This window comes from Danio rerio, chromosome 2 (assembly GCF_049306965.1).
Source record: "Danio rerio strain Tuebingen ecotype United States chromosome 2, GRCz12tu, whole genome shotgun sequence".
NCBI lineage: Eukaryota > Metazoa > Chordata > Actinopteri > Cypriniformes > Danionidae > Danio > Danio rerio.
The window spans coordinates 38006890-38022500 of record NC_133177.1 but is presented as its reverse complement, the minus strand read 5'-3'; the positions used below and the strand labels follow the sequence as shown (position 1 = coordinate 38022500).

Genomic DNA, 15611 nt, shown 5'->3' with positions numbered 1-15611 from the left:
TCTAATATTCATTCTGTCATCCTGACTTTTCTCTGACAAGTTCATTTGTGCATTTGTGTGCTTTTTTCCGATGAGCCCACGTGATCTGCAGTTTCATGAATGTGCAGAGTGAGGATTTTTAATAAATAACCTTTACAGACAAACCACATGAGCATCACATGACTTGTGCTTCACAAGTGATTTAAACATATGATTGCACATTTAAAGCTCATGTCTTTTTTTACTTCTCTTTTTTCCAAAAGGGCACCTTGATGCCAAAACAACATCAAATAGACATCAAGCTTGACATCAAAAACATGTCAAAAAATTCTTGACATCAGTTTGATATCTACATGTTGATGCTCTTTTGACCACCAAGGGAAATCAAAATATTATAACAAAAGAAAAGTTTTACTGATCTGAAAGATAAATTAAAAATGTACCCTACAGTGCACCTTGATGTCGACACAACATCAAATTAACATTGGTGTCAAAAAAACATGTCAAAATTTGATTACAGGACAGTTTTTTTCAATGTCAAGGTGTCCGGTCTGCTGGGTTTCAGTACAACTCAGGATGTGTGAATAAACACTGAACTAGAATTTTTAGGTTGAACTCTCTATTTTTAAAGATGCTCCCTAGACAGTAAGACAGCTTACTGGGTGTTCAAGCAGAGATATTGAATGCACTGTCCAAAGCAGTCCAATATTTTCCCAAGTTTTCAAATGCATTGCTATGGAAATGACTGTTTTAGGGCTAATATGCCAGTTTTATTGCTATGAATTATCTCATGTTTCCAGGTGTATGTCCCATTTGCCAAAAAGATCCTTAGTCTTTGATGGCGAGTTACAGTATTTTCCTTTTGGCTTTGGATGAGGTTTGTGTGTGTGTTTTTGCAGGGGCCCCTGATGTGTACCAACCGTGTGAGCCCAGCATGCAGGCCTGGAGTCCTGAAGTTAACCTGTATGAGCCCAACATGACGACACCGTGCCCCCAGAGCGAGGGCTGCGTACTGGAGCTGCATTTCCTGCAGCCAGTGCTTCCTGACAGCCTGACCGTCTGGATCACCTACACCTCAGCCAGTCAGTACTGTCTTCACTTTGTACTTCACAAAAACTAAAAGCATGAAACTAGATATGTTAAATCTTAAATACAATAATTGTTTTATGAAACAGACAGATAAATAGATAATAGATTAAAAAACACATTTTACCTCGATTTATATATATAATTTTTTTTGTTCTTTAAAAAAATACATATTCCGTTCATCAAGGTGGCATTTATTAAAAGTAAAAAAAAAAAAAGAAAAGTCAAATAGTTAATTATTTATTTATTAATTTATTATTTATTCATTAAATATTGTACATAGTTTCAGATTAAATGATTCCTCCAGTCATTATTGATTTTATTACTATTACCATTATTATTAATAAAAATAAAAATAATAATAATAATAATATTAATAATAATAATAATGATAATAAATATTAAAGGGATTTTTTAAAAATCATGTGACTTTGAAGACTCATTACTCTGACATTACTCTGAAGAGTAATGAAGCTGAAAGTTCATCTTTAAAACCACTGAAATAAATTAAACTACTTTTCAACACTTTTTGTACAGTAAAATAACATTTCACAATTTTACAATTTTGACTGTATTTTTAAATAATTAAATGCAGCCTTGGTGAGTGGAAGAAGCTTTTAAATTAAAACATTTAAAATCCTTTTCACCCCAAACCTTTGACCAGTAGTGCATATATACTATATATATTAGAGCTATAAATAATTTGAGACCACTTGAAAATTTAGTAAATTTATCAGATATGGGTTTCAGTAAAGTAAAAAAAAAGGTATTGTGTTGTCTAAAAATAAATATAAACATGTCTGAAAACTTGCCACTTGTTTGTTAAGAGCTTTTTGTTTTTTATTTTATATCACAATAATAGGTTTTTGTTTGTTGTGATTGAATGCCGACATTTATTACACCAAATATTGATTGCTTAAGTATTGGTGTCCAAACTCGGTCCTGGAGGGCCGGTGTCCTGCAGATTTTAGCTCCAGCTTACCTCAACACGCCTGCCAGGATGTTTTTAAAAAGCCTATTAAGAGCTTGATTAGCTAGCCCTGGTGTGTCGGATTGGGGTTGGATCTAGAGATCTTCGCGGGACTAAATTTTGAATCCTGCTTCCGGCCACTCTCGCCAGGGTTTAGCCTGAACCCGACCGCTCCCGCTTATATTCAGCATTTGTTGTAAAAGGACAAAGCTCTCTCTCTCATTTGCGCGCACATTCACACACACAAACACACACACACACACATAGACAGCAACAAACAAGCTAAACGCAGCATCACGCTGTCTCATTCACACACATACATACGCGTGCTTGCTCGCTCAGGAGTCGAGAGCGATATTGACCGCTTACACCCGTCCAAAATTAAACCAGTTACCGACCGCTGCCGCAATTTATTTGGAAATTTATTGCCGTGCTGCAAGATATCTGGTTGGGTTCCGTGGTACTTTTCAAAATGGAAACATAAATTAGACCTCTAGTTGAAACTAAACTTTGCATGACACTGGAATTCCAGGACCGAGTTTGGACAAACCTGGCTTAAAGGGGTGGTCCAGAATGCAATTTTAAGGCTTGGTTGTGTAAGTAAGATGCAAAGCAATGTGTGCTCATGTTTCACTTGAAGGAAATCGCATTATTTTTTCATATATCTCACTTTGATTATACACAACTACTCAGCTAGCATGAAAACGACTGTCAAGTTTCCAAGTTCCTCTGAAAGGCCCGTCCTCAAGTGACTCTGACTCTGGTCATCGTCATAATGTGCTGCTATTCGCGGATCGGCTCCACGGCACGCCCGTAAAAGCATGCGGTTTTCTGCTGTGTAAATAGTCAGTCAACCTCCTGCCTGCTCTCTAAAATAAAATCTGTTACGAGTGAACAAATGTGTCTGTAACGAGTGAAAATGGTGTTTTGGAGTTTAAGAGACCTTGTCTTTGTGTGTGTGTGTGTGTGTGTGTGTGAATGTTGAATGTGTGAACTTTCTGTAACAAGCGCATGTGCACAGGAGTTTTTTTTTTTTTTTTTTCTCTGATGCTCGGATTAAGTTATTTTCTGTAGTATATCGTGACAGAAGAATAAAGCACAAGATGTGGGATGCTACCTGTGTGAGCCTTGATTTGTTTTTCTACTGCTACCACGAGTCAGGTAAGCTAACCTGTATTTTTTTAAACTCTATGCGTTACACAACGTCTTTCATATATATCCGGAATATGCAGGTGTAAGTTATATAAATCATCCACATATCTTTTGCGACTTTATTACCTGAGATGTGAAACGCATGGAAAAGCTGCCTGAAGACAATCAATGCAGTCGCGTGCGTACACACATAAGAGACACGAACGTGCTGGTGGAGTGTTTGTGTGTGTGTTTACAGCAGTTTGACTGATAAATATGAATTTGTAGCTAAATCGTTTGCCCGCAAAGCGGCAATTTGCATTGTTTACATCGTTGCTACAGCATACTGTTAACGCTAGACACTGTACATGTCATGATCAATTTTAACAAATAAAAACACTTACAGGTTGTAGCTCACAGCTTCTGCTTTGAGGAGATTTTAGCCGAATCCAGCACTGAACTGGGAGAGATTCTGGAGGCTGTTTTGTCAAATCATGCTTGCTGTGTATTTTATAATTCTCTGGAACATAATTAATATTAAACTGTAAGCACTTCTGTCTTTGTGTCATGTCCTTTGGAAGCCCAAATACAGAAACAGACGAAGCTCTGTGGAAACAGCCGTGTTTGGACGCATTTTTAGCTTCATCTCTGCTATAACGTTACAGCGCCTCCGGCCACGACCCTTACCTGCGCAGTTTGTATGCGCAGTAAACAAACCTTTGTGATCTTACAGGGGGCAGAAGTATTTTTTGTAGTCCCCAAAATTCGTTCATTGTAGGCTTTGCTAAGCTAACTCTGTAAAATCCAAGGTCTCCCTTTGCATTGAACTTAGAACTTTTTACATTCAGACATGTTGTTTATGTTCACACAGCTACATTACACATCAACTAAAGTTTAAAATATGATATCATAGTGGACCACCCCTTTAAGTCTTATGTTGTCTAAAAACAATAGTAATATAAACTTTGACACTTTTTGTAATTTTATGCAATAAAATACTCAAAATGGATTGAATTTTATTTTAAATAATTTAATGTCACCAGTAGTTTACAGAATATATAATACACCTAACTGAAACAAATAACTATAATCATAAATCAATTTCTGAGATTTTTCCACAATTGTATATATAATTATTTATTGTACTGGTATTAAGTCATTTATTAAGTGAACTAATAAATGATGACAGCAAAATTAGGACTTTAAATTACAAAAAAAAATAAAAATAAAATAACATAAAAATATCTGACAGAACTTAATGTACATTAATTATTAAAAGGAATGTTTTCAATAAATTATTATTATTTTAATATTTTAATTAATTCCTTATTTGGAACATTAATTTGATCCAGAGTTGTTATTATTATTTTTTTGTTTCGAAATAATTATATTTTATGTACATACTAAAATGTCCTAAAATTAAATCCTGCAGAGCAGTTTAAAACAATAATAAGTTAAATTTTATTAAAGTATTATTGTTTTATTTTATTTCATTCTTCTGTTTTTCTACAGACCAAAAAGCAATTGCCAATATTGTGTTCATAACGGAGAATGGCGAGTTGATCCACACAGGTCCTCAACATGCTTTCTGTGATATTCCTTTGACGCTCCATGTTCACACTAGCAAGAAGGTCAAAGCCATTAAAATCTCCACCTTTGACAAGAAGCTTGAGATAGATGCTGTTCTCCTGACCTCGCGGCCCCAAAATCCCCTGTGCTCCGGCTGCCGACCACTTCTTTACAGAGTCATCAGAGAACCACCAATCAGAGAAGACCAGAGTCCTGCCATCGTCCGACAGCCCTCATACACAGACAGGTACCAAGACGCATCTGTTTGTGTTTAACAATAGAACTTGGACACTATTTTTTAAGGCAAGACACTGTAGGTGAATAGGCTATAAAAGAAAAGTAATATCACCATACTTCCACAGCTGATTGATTAGATTAAGTATTAGAGATGTTTTTTTTTTTTTTAGCATTACAAGTTTTACAGAAATGTATGATTAAAAATGCAAATGAGGCATTGTTCCACTATTGAGCTAATTTACTAATTTCTAGCACAAAAATCTGAACATTTGAAAAGAGTATTCTGAACTATTAGAGTCAAAGATTTTACATATAGAGGATTTGATTTTCAAGGCTAAATTCATAAGATACTGCAAACAGACAAAATAAATGTGTAGAATAATCAGAAAATGTATCTATGAACATTTCCCTCTGTAAAAAACCCTTTAATATACATATAATTCTGTACAGTTTGGTGATTGTACTCAGTAAGAATTATAATATTGCCTCCTAAAATCTTTTTGTTAAGTCAAGTTTATTTTTCTAGTCATCTTAACTCAACTCAAATCAGTCAAACTGAATAAACATATTAAGTTAAACTTTATATAACTAAAAAGTCGCTGCATATTGTACATTTTTTTAGTTGTATAACTAAAAATAAATTGATTAACTTTTTAAATGTAGCTAAAGTAACATAAAAAAATATATTTGTTGTCATGACTTAGTGTCGTGTAATTTTTAACAGTGTAAATGCAAAATAAATTGCTTTCAAGAGTTCCCACTTAGATATGCTTGGCATTTATAGCAGGTTTGGCATGCTGTCCCGGGAGAGAACCCTGAGCACGGAGATATTTGAGCCCAGGGCTCCCGCCCGGTCAATAAGCATATCAGGCGATCTGAGATCAGGTAGGTCTCGATCACTCCCCCTTTAGATGGGGAGAAAAAGGAGGAGATGGGGTGGGTCCATTTATATTAAGCTAGGATCATTCTGATTGGATTATTACTGATTACGGATGAGTGGCCAGCAATGCACAATCATATCATGTGCTCCTCTTGAAATTAGTTTGTGAAACTTCACTTAATTTACACTACCTGACAAAAGTCCTGTCGTTGATCCCAGTTGTAAGGGCAAAAAATAACAACTTGATGTCTAGTTGATCATTTGGAAAAGTGGCAGAAGGTACATCTGTTGAACTGCATCCCAATCATCACAAATACAGCAGAAACCTATTGGAACCCACATTGACCCAATATTCTTACAGAAATCAGTCAAGTTTGGAAGGAAAATTCATTGTTTGGGGTTACTTTAGTATGGGGTGTGCGAGAGATCTGCAGAGTGGATGGCAACATCAACAGCCTGAGGTATCAAGACATTTGTGCCGCTCATTACATTACTTACCACAGGAAAGGGCAAATTCGACACAATAGCACAATAGCACTCCTTCACATACTGTACTTCAGCCTCAACATTAAAGTTCCTGAAAGCAAAGAAGGTCAAGGTTTTCCAGGACTGGCCAGCTCAATCACCAGATATAAACATTATTGAGCATATCTGGGGTAAGATGAAGGAGGAAGCGTTGGGAATGAATCCAAAGAATCTAGATGAACTCTGGGAATCTTGCAAGGATGCTTTTGTTCCAGATGACTTTAATAATAAGTTATTTGAGTCATTGCAAAGATGTATGGATGCAATCCTCCAAGCTCATAGGAGTTATACACAATATTATTTTTTTAGCCACTGCACCATGACTTTATATTCTATACTGTACATTATTTCTGTGTGACAAGACTTTTGTCTAAGCAAAGTCAGACCTTACTGTCCTAGTTAAATAATTAAAAATCAAGGCATGATCATATTTTATTTTAGTCAAATAAGCGTAACCTAGAGGTCATTGCCTTTCATATAAGCCATTTCTGATATCAGAATTCTGATATTGATCAACTAGAAGTCAAGTTTGTTGTTCCTAAAACTCGGATAGGCAAGACATTTGTCAGGTAGTGTAGGCTAGATTGCGAAATCTACAGAAACAAATTGATAAATTGCAGAAACAACACTTACAATTGTATTTCCAATGTTTACTTTAAATCAGACTGAAAAACCAAAAAAAGAAAAGCCATGAAGCCCCAAATCTCAAAATTGACGAATGGAGTGAAGCAGTGTTTTCTTTACAGTATCTTGCCTTAAATATTTATTTGAAATTGGTGAACCATTAGTAATTCTGTCACATAAAAACATCTCTGTCATGTTTTTATTGTGTTTTGGGTTGATTTACTGCATTTCTGGGAGTATTATTTTTAAATGTGGCTTAAGTATAAATGCTGAACATGTTGAGTTTCTAAAACTGTCATCGAATTATATCCTCAGCATATCAATGTTTTAAGCATTGCGCAACGGTTTTCGAAGAAACGCTGAAAAAAATCATTTCCACAGCCAAAACAATAAGAAGAAGAATAATATCATGCATTTGACGTTGTCATTTCATTAGCCCTTCATTTTACAAGAATCAACGTGTTGGCCAAGTTCTGTCACATTTTATTCAGCTTGTTCCAATGCCGATTCATCAATGGGGCACCAGACTGTTGTACTTGCAATAGGTCAAAATGTCTAGAGATTAATAGCGTGGATCAGAGAATGAAACATATCCAGAAAAGTTCCTTCCACAAGTCCTGTAAACTCAGAAAGATGGAAAGTCTACTGGGGATTGAGCTATGTGGATAGGGAAAGGAAAGAAAGACGGATTGGATCAGAGAAAGAGAGAAAGCGAGGTACAATGAAACCTTAGAATATAAACCAAATGTGACCGCTTTACCCGTAGAAACAGTAAACACCCGTGGCTGTTTGTAGCTGCTCTGAAATTGTTTCCAATCTCTTGCTAAAGGGAGTAGTGTGCGTGATGTAGTCGCTGTGCAGTAAGTGAGAGACCTGTCATTTAGCAACGGAGACAGAAGAGTGACAGGGAGAAGAGGGGGAAATGGGAGTGGGATTGAGGGTGTTTTGTGGGAAAGCAGGCTACAGTGCCACCTTGAGGTCTGTTGAAATAACAAAGCACTTTGTTGTTGTCTATTTTTTCTTTAAAGAAGAGTGAATGGAGATGCTTAACCATCTGAAAATCCTAATGATTAACCGTTGGAAGACCTGCTCTAAATATTAAATGAGCTATTACATTTGTATTCATATTATATTTGCAGTTAAAACAAAAATTCAGGAAATACATCCTTGTTGATATTGATATTTGTTGAATTTGGTTATATTTTATATATATTAAAAAATGAATGAATGAATGAAAAAAATGAATAAATCGATATAAAAGTTAAAGAGGGAAAAGGGTTTTCACGCATCAGAACCTTAAAAGAGTAAAACAGCTTTCAATTCATAACCAATGTAGTTTTAAATCTTTATACTTCACACTCCTTCTAACGACTTAGGGTATTAACATTTTTAAATTATAAAACATATTACTGGGATTACTGTTATATGTTTTAATACACGGGTCAGAATAAGCACATTGTTTATTTTACTGAAATATATATCTCTTAAGTTGAATTGCAATGTTAGATTATTTTCACTTCTGTTTTATTTGACATTTTTTACAAAACTAGTTTGAAACATTGAATAAGAACATTTTCTTGCATGTTAGATGCTTTCTCTCTTCATAAAATCACTTGTATATGCTACAAAAGTTTCTTAAATAGCAACGAAACTGTAATATTGTGAAATGTTACTACATTTAAAAAATTTGTTCTACTATAATACTATGTTTTAAAACATGCATTAGTAAATAGATAGATTTAAAAAATAGATATAATTTAACAATTTATTTCACACATATCAAGAACAGCATGTGTTAATATAAATATTTGGCCTTAAATCTTTAAAATTAAAATAAAGAAAATTAAAATATAGAAAAAAAACACATGTATATATATATATATATATATATATATATATATATATATATATATATAGCAGTGCGATATGGCTGTATATCGGCACTGGTGGGAGGCGTGCGTTGGCACGAGGCCCAGGCCAAGTGCCTTAGTGCCCCCACCAGTGTCGATATATAGCCATATCGCACTGCTACAAGTGTGATATTGCGTTTATACAACAGCTCGACAGCATAATTGTGTATATAAAAACAAAATCAAACATGGAGAGTCTCAAAAACCCATTTGTATGAGGAACTACTTTGTTCTGGATTCAAATCATAAGCTGACAGTTAAACAGTTGAGCGTGCATCTTTTAAACTTTAGATCTCTAGTGTCTACTTTTTGCTAGCTGTATGTGGGCGGAGTAATACACAAAGGGTAAAGAGGCTGTGGGAGTTCTGATATTGCAGAATATCGCACGGCTATCAGCCAATCAGATTTGAGAACCAGACAGAACTGTTGTATAAATAAATAAATAAATATATATATATATTAGGGGTGTCACGATTTAGATTTTTAATCGAAATCTATCGAAATTTATGCTCAATTTCGATTATTCGAATCAAAAAATAGAATCGTCGATGCTGCCACGCCCCCATGTCACGTCAGCTTGGCTTGCCAAGCGGGAAAAAACAGGCTTGTTGAAGTGCTTGTTGAACTGCAGACGCAGGAGACCCGTCGACAGAACTTAAACCCTCTCCTCTTTCAATGAAGTCGTCGGTGTGTAAGCATTTTGGATTTCCAGTGAGTTATGTGGACAACGTTCATGTTGTCGACAAAAAACCCAGTTTTGCAAGCTCTGCTATGTACGTATTACGTACGGTTCGTCCGATAGACAACACTGGCATCGCGATCCTCCGCCCGCCCCCGTTGCAAATCCGCTCGCGAAAAGTACACACTCAGGCCCTGTTTACACTGTGTTTGTTTTTAAATGGCATTTTAGAACGACAACGATTTGACATCCACAGTGGTGTGTAGCATTTCTGAGCAGCCCTCCTTGCTCTCTACCTCTGAAACATCACGTGACCACACAGACACAGACGCACACACAGCCATATGAGCTTGAGACAGCAGGTCCAGGCAGTCAGAGGGCTGCTTCAATCTTTCACTCACTTGTACTTTGTCATTTTAGCGAACACCTCAGATACTGTTGGCTGGTTCCTGTTGGTTGTGCGTCTTTTTTACCGACGCCATTATAACGACACAGATCACTGCCTATTCATGAGTCTCGCAGAAAAAGTGATTGACAGGTGGTAATTATGTGTGTATCTTGCCTTTGTTCATTTACTGTATGATTTGTTTATCGGTAAAACAAAGACCATGCAGGTCTGGTAGTTTAAACGGTAGGCTACAAATAATTAATTGGTTATTAATTAATTAATTATTCATAATCGAAAATCGAATCGAATCGTGCCTTTAGAATCGAAAATGTAATCGAATCGAGGATTTGGAGGATCGTGAAACCCTTAATATATATATATATATATATATATATATATATATATATATATATATATATATATATATATATATATATATATATATATATGAGCTATATTACACAATTAGGAGTTCGATATGGTGCTATATCTGTACTGGTGGGATGCTTGTGTTGGCTCGATGCCATAGTATGCCATCGATTTCTTAGTGCCCCTCACCAGTGCCGATGGATCACAGATTTTAGCGTATAGGATATCAGGAATCTTTTAGGATTTCACAAATTTGCCTCAGATGACAAAATCGTGGCTGACATCTCACAGTGTGAGCAGGGCTTAGGGACTTAATAATGCAGTCGCCATCTTGTGGCAGACCGTCAACCAGCACTTTCTTTGGTCTGCTCAGACAGGCTGATGGTGGCAGAAGCACTGAATCTCCAAAATTATAAATACTTTAAAATAGGCACTATCTTTATAAATAAACTGCATAGTTGCAATCTAAACAACTACATTCTTGACTAAAAATCACGAAAAGAAAATTTTATTGTCCAACAGCAGCAATTTTTGTCAAACTGTAGAGTGTCCTCTGCTTGTTGCTGTATGTGGGCTGAGTAATGCACAACGGTGAAGGATGAAATGCTGTATTAGTGCTGGTATTTGCATAATATAGCACAGCTATCAGAAAATCAGATTCAAGCACCAGACAGAACTATTGTATATATATTACATTATGTACCTGTTGTGTTTTATGAAGGGTCCTAATGTTTCTTGCTGCTTGTCTTATCTTTGAAAGGAAATTAATGCTTTTAAAATAATTGTAATACAATCTATAAAATACTGCCAATGTTTCAATCCACAATTAAGTGAAACACAAATAAATCTAATTGTTTGGGCAAAGTTGGGTAAACAAAAAAGAATTAACAAATTTAACACAGGATTCAGGATTGTTCTTGTTTTACTCAAATTTGGTTTAAAGCAACACAACATTTTTACACTATAGTTGATTTCAGTGGAAAATGTCGAACAAGGCCAGTTGTGTTTAGACATTTGATGCATTTAAGCTCAAATTAAACCACACCCATGACCAATTTATGGCCAAATAACTAGATTAAATATAACTGTATATACATAACTGGCTGTGCTATGAAGAGAGAAATTTGGCTTAATCTTTTCACTTGCACAGAATTCTTCATTGGATCTCCCTTTTCTTTGGCTTAAAGTAGTCTCACTCCTCTTCCCTCTGCCTGGAAGTCATCCATAATTAATAAGGCCAATTTGTTGAGTAATAAGAGCTGCTGTAGAAAATACATGATGCTCAGTTAGCAGGGCATCTTCTTACCAGTGGCCGGAAAACAACTGAAATCAAACAAGCCTTGGCAATCATGGCCTGACTCTTTTTATAGGCTCACTGAATCAGATCAGATCGATGCAGTGTGACATGCAGTGATAACCTCAATGTTCAAAGGACGTTTCCATTTTTAACAGGGTTAGATTTGAGATCACCCTGAGGAAAAATATAGTTGTGATCAAGTATTGCTGTTTCAAATTTAATTTAACAAATTTAATACAGCGGCTGTAGTGAAAATCAGCATTGCTCTGCTTAATTTTTGTATTTGGTTCCAGTGCTCAGTCATCATCATATATTTAAGTTTAAAGATGGAAAATGCATTATTACTGAATACAATGTTAATGTAATACATTTGTTTTTATATTCTTAACAAGATATTGAATATTTTTTAATAAACCATTTAGAGACAGTGCTACCAGTTACTTTTTTGTCTGAATGATTCATTGTTATTTAGAATGTTGAGCGAATGATACAATGACTCACTCTGAGTTTAATGGTCACTGAATGAATTATAAATTCATCCATCCATCTAGTCATCCATCCCTTTCTCTGTCTTTTATGTCTGCATGTCTGTCCTCACTTAACTATACATATTTCATGTTTGACATTTTCTATAACAGGAATAGTAAGAGTAGCATGTTGTTACACATTTCTGAATTTCAGCATTTATCTATCCATTTCTCCCTCTCTTCCTCCCTCCATCCATCCATCCATCCATCCATCTATCCATCCACATACCCACTGTTCCATCCATTTATCCATACATACATTCACATCCACACACCCACTGTTCAATTTATCCATCCATCCATCCATAATTATATTTATATCCACAATCTATCCATTCATTTGTCCATCCATCTATCCATCCATCCTTTCATTCATCCATCCATCCATCCTTCCATCCATCCATCCATCCATCCATCCATCCATCCATCCATCCATCCATCCATCCATCCATCCATCCATCCATCCATCCATCCATCCATCCACATACCCACTGTTCCATCCATTTATCCATACATACATTCACATCCACACACCCATTATTCAATTTATCCATCCATACATCCATATATATATATACATTCATCCACAATCTATATGCCCATTCATTTATCCATCCATCCATCCATCCATCCATCCATCCATCCTTCCTTCCTTCCATCTATCCACACACCCACTGTTCCATCCATATATACATCCATCCATACATCTATTCATCCATCTGTTTGCCCATCCATTTGTCCAACCATCCCTCCATCCATCCATCCATCCATCCATCCATCCATCCATCCATCCATCCATCCACACATCCACTGTTCCATCCATCCATCAATCCATACATGCATCCACAATCCATTCGCTCATCCATCCATCTGTCCGTCCATCCATCCATCCATCCATCCATCCATCCATCCATCCATCCATCCATCCATCCACCCATCCACCCATTAATCCATGCATCCATCCATCCATAATCCATTTGTCCATCCATTATTCCATCTATTCGTCTATCCATTCGTCCATCTAGTTGTCCATCCATTCATCCATCCGTCTGTTCCTCATTCATTAATCCATCCATTCGTTCATCCTTCTTTCCGTCCGTCCATCCATCCATCCATCCTTCCATCCATCCATCCTTTTATTTGTTTACATATTTTCAGTTGTATGTTATTTATTTTAATTTTTATTCATTTTCATTGTTTGTTATTGATATTTTGATTTTTATTTCTTTTTAAAGTACTTCTATATTGTATTCATTTATTTTATTTATTTTCATTTTTATTTGTTTTTGTTTTTCAATGTTTAATTTTTTCCATTTATCTATTTTTATTTTCTTTTTTATTTAACTGCTTAATATTTATATTTGATTATTCTCACCCTTTACTCCTTGTTGTATGTTTTCTAAATGTGTTTCACTCTTGTCCTCAGCGATGTGCAGAAGGATGTTCAGTACCTGTACAGGATCCAGGTGGAATCGGACGGTTTGTTCAGTGAACTTTCCCCCAGCCTGCTTTACACTCACGGAGAACATTTCTGTGGTGATGCCACACTACAGGGGTCAGTATCAACTTACTGTGTCTACTATGTGCTTTATTCATTTGTAAAGAATGTTTCATATTTCGGAGTATTTGTTTGACTCATTCGTGTTTTGAAGCGTAGCCAAAGACCTTCCACATACTTAACATAACTATAACCGCTGGCATCGCTCTCTCTCTCTCTCTCTCTCTCTCTCTCTCTCTTTCTTTACCCTAAAACAGGACTGAGGATTGTGATGATGGAAATCTTTTAGATGGAGATGGTTGTTCAAAAAAATGCCATGTTGAAGCAGGTTTCAAGTGTCATGGTGAGTCACAGTCACAAAACAAATACTCTGGCCCTTATACTATAAACACCACAACAGAAGCACCAGAACTAGGACTATAAACTTGGGTCATAATCATAAGCAGCTTTCAAAGCAGAACAATCCAAAGCAAAACAATACAATATTGCTGTCTCTTGATTCGGATTCTTCTGCTACTGTTTTTTATGCTTTATCAGACTGAACTGAGCAAGTATGTAATAGGGATCTTAAACATTTACATTTACATATTATAAGTCTGATTTATTTACAGCATTTAATTGAATCATTATACTTTCATTTGTTGTTTTTTTTTTTTTAGCTCAGCAATAAAACAAAGAAAAAACTAATTTCGTTAAATTTTAAATGACAATCTCTGTCAAATGCATATACCCCAACCACCATCATTCTTCCACTCTTTTCAGATGGTAGTGGCTCAAATCGAAGGTTACCATTAGCCAACTTTGGCCCGCGGGCCCTACTTTGGGTATACATGGTTTAAAAAATACAGGCATAATCGCATATAAACTAAAACACTGACAAATCAATAACATCTCACTTAGTGTATACAATTTTAATTAGACAAAAACTACCTCGTACAGTAGTCAGGCAAGAAAACATCTTATAATTTGTACATGTGATTATTTCTGTTGGGAGAGAATTTCATAGATTTGTGGCTTTATAAATAAAAGAAGATTAACCAAAAGAGGTTTTGCATCTGGAGATAATAATATTCCCCATTTACCATAGAATGTGTCATTCGCGATTAATTTGGAATTTAAAAAAATTTAATGATGGAAGAGAAAGTTTGTGAATAATTTTAAAAAACAAAACAAATATTGGAATATTATATAATATTATGAAAACTTAAAAGACTATGTTTTTTAAGATATTGCAGTGATGGTATAACTGAGGCCTTTTATCATGAATATTAAGTGCTCTCTTGTATAATGATTCCAACGCTGTTAAAGATGACTTACATGCCTGAGAACAGCTCGTTTTACATTTTGTACAAAGAAACTAACAAAAAACAAACCTAAACAAATATTTAAAAAAAAAAAGAATTGTTATTTCTGATCCTATTGTAATAGTAACCTTGCAAAACAGACAATAAGTATACTGTATTGTAAAATGTTGCTTAATTCTATAAGCTATATTGTTCCTTAAAAAACGTGTTATACTAAAACTGTTGTTTGTTACATCAGAATTGCATAACAGCAAATTTGAAAGCTACATTGTTTATGAATATAAATGATGTTATTAATCATTGGCTGACCAGAAAAACACACAGACACACTTTCCCGCTATGAATTATGAGCAATTTCTTTGACAGCAGAATCTTTGATGCTTGGTAATTTGGTCTGAATCTTTGCGCAATTTAAAAATTCATTCCAGATTGCAATCTGTGGATTTGAAGTCATTTACTGTAACACAACTGTTCTAATTTCACATAATAAAGCTCTCATTCAATGTTATCGTAGTTTTATGCAATGCATTTATAGTATGTCTTAGGCTGTAACTGATCTTCATAACAAGTCTATTAACGTTATGCCATTGTTACATAATGCGCTTCAGTGAGAGTGAAACAATCCAGGAAGACTCGCA

At 35.3% G+C, this 15611-nt stretch overlaps 1 protein-coding gene across 8 annotated transcripts in view; it reads left to right on the top strand.

Annotated features, from left to right (window-relative positions):
- pappa2 (pappalysin 2) overlaps positions 1 to 15611 on the top strand; it is a 131430-nt gene that overhangs the window by 69839 nt on the left and 45980 nt on the right. For all 8 annotated transcript variants that reach the window (XR_012392833.1, XR_012392831.1, XM_073927493.1 and 5 more), the window contains 4 exons: positions 879 to 1061; positions 4679 to 4982; positions 13598 to 13726; positions 13927 to 14012. Coding sequence is in view for 6 of the 8 variants with exons in the window: in XM_073927493.1 (XP_073783594.1) it covers positions 879 to 1061; positions 4679 to 4982; positions 13598 to 13726; positions 13927 to 14012 (702 nt within the window). In the remaining 2 variants the exon portion in view is untranslated. The remainder of the gene's footprint in view (positions 1 to 878; positions 1062 to 4678; positions 4983 to 13597; positions 13727 to 13926; positions 14013 to 15611) is intronic.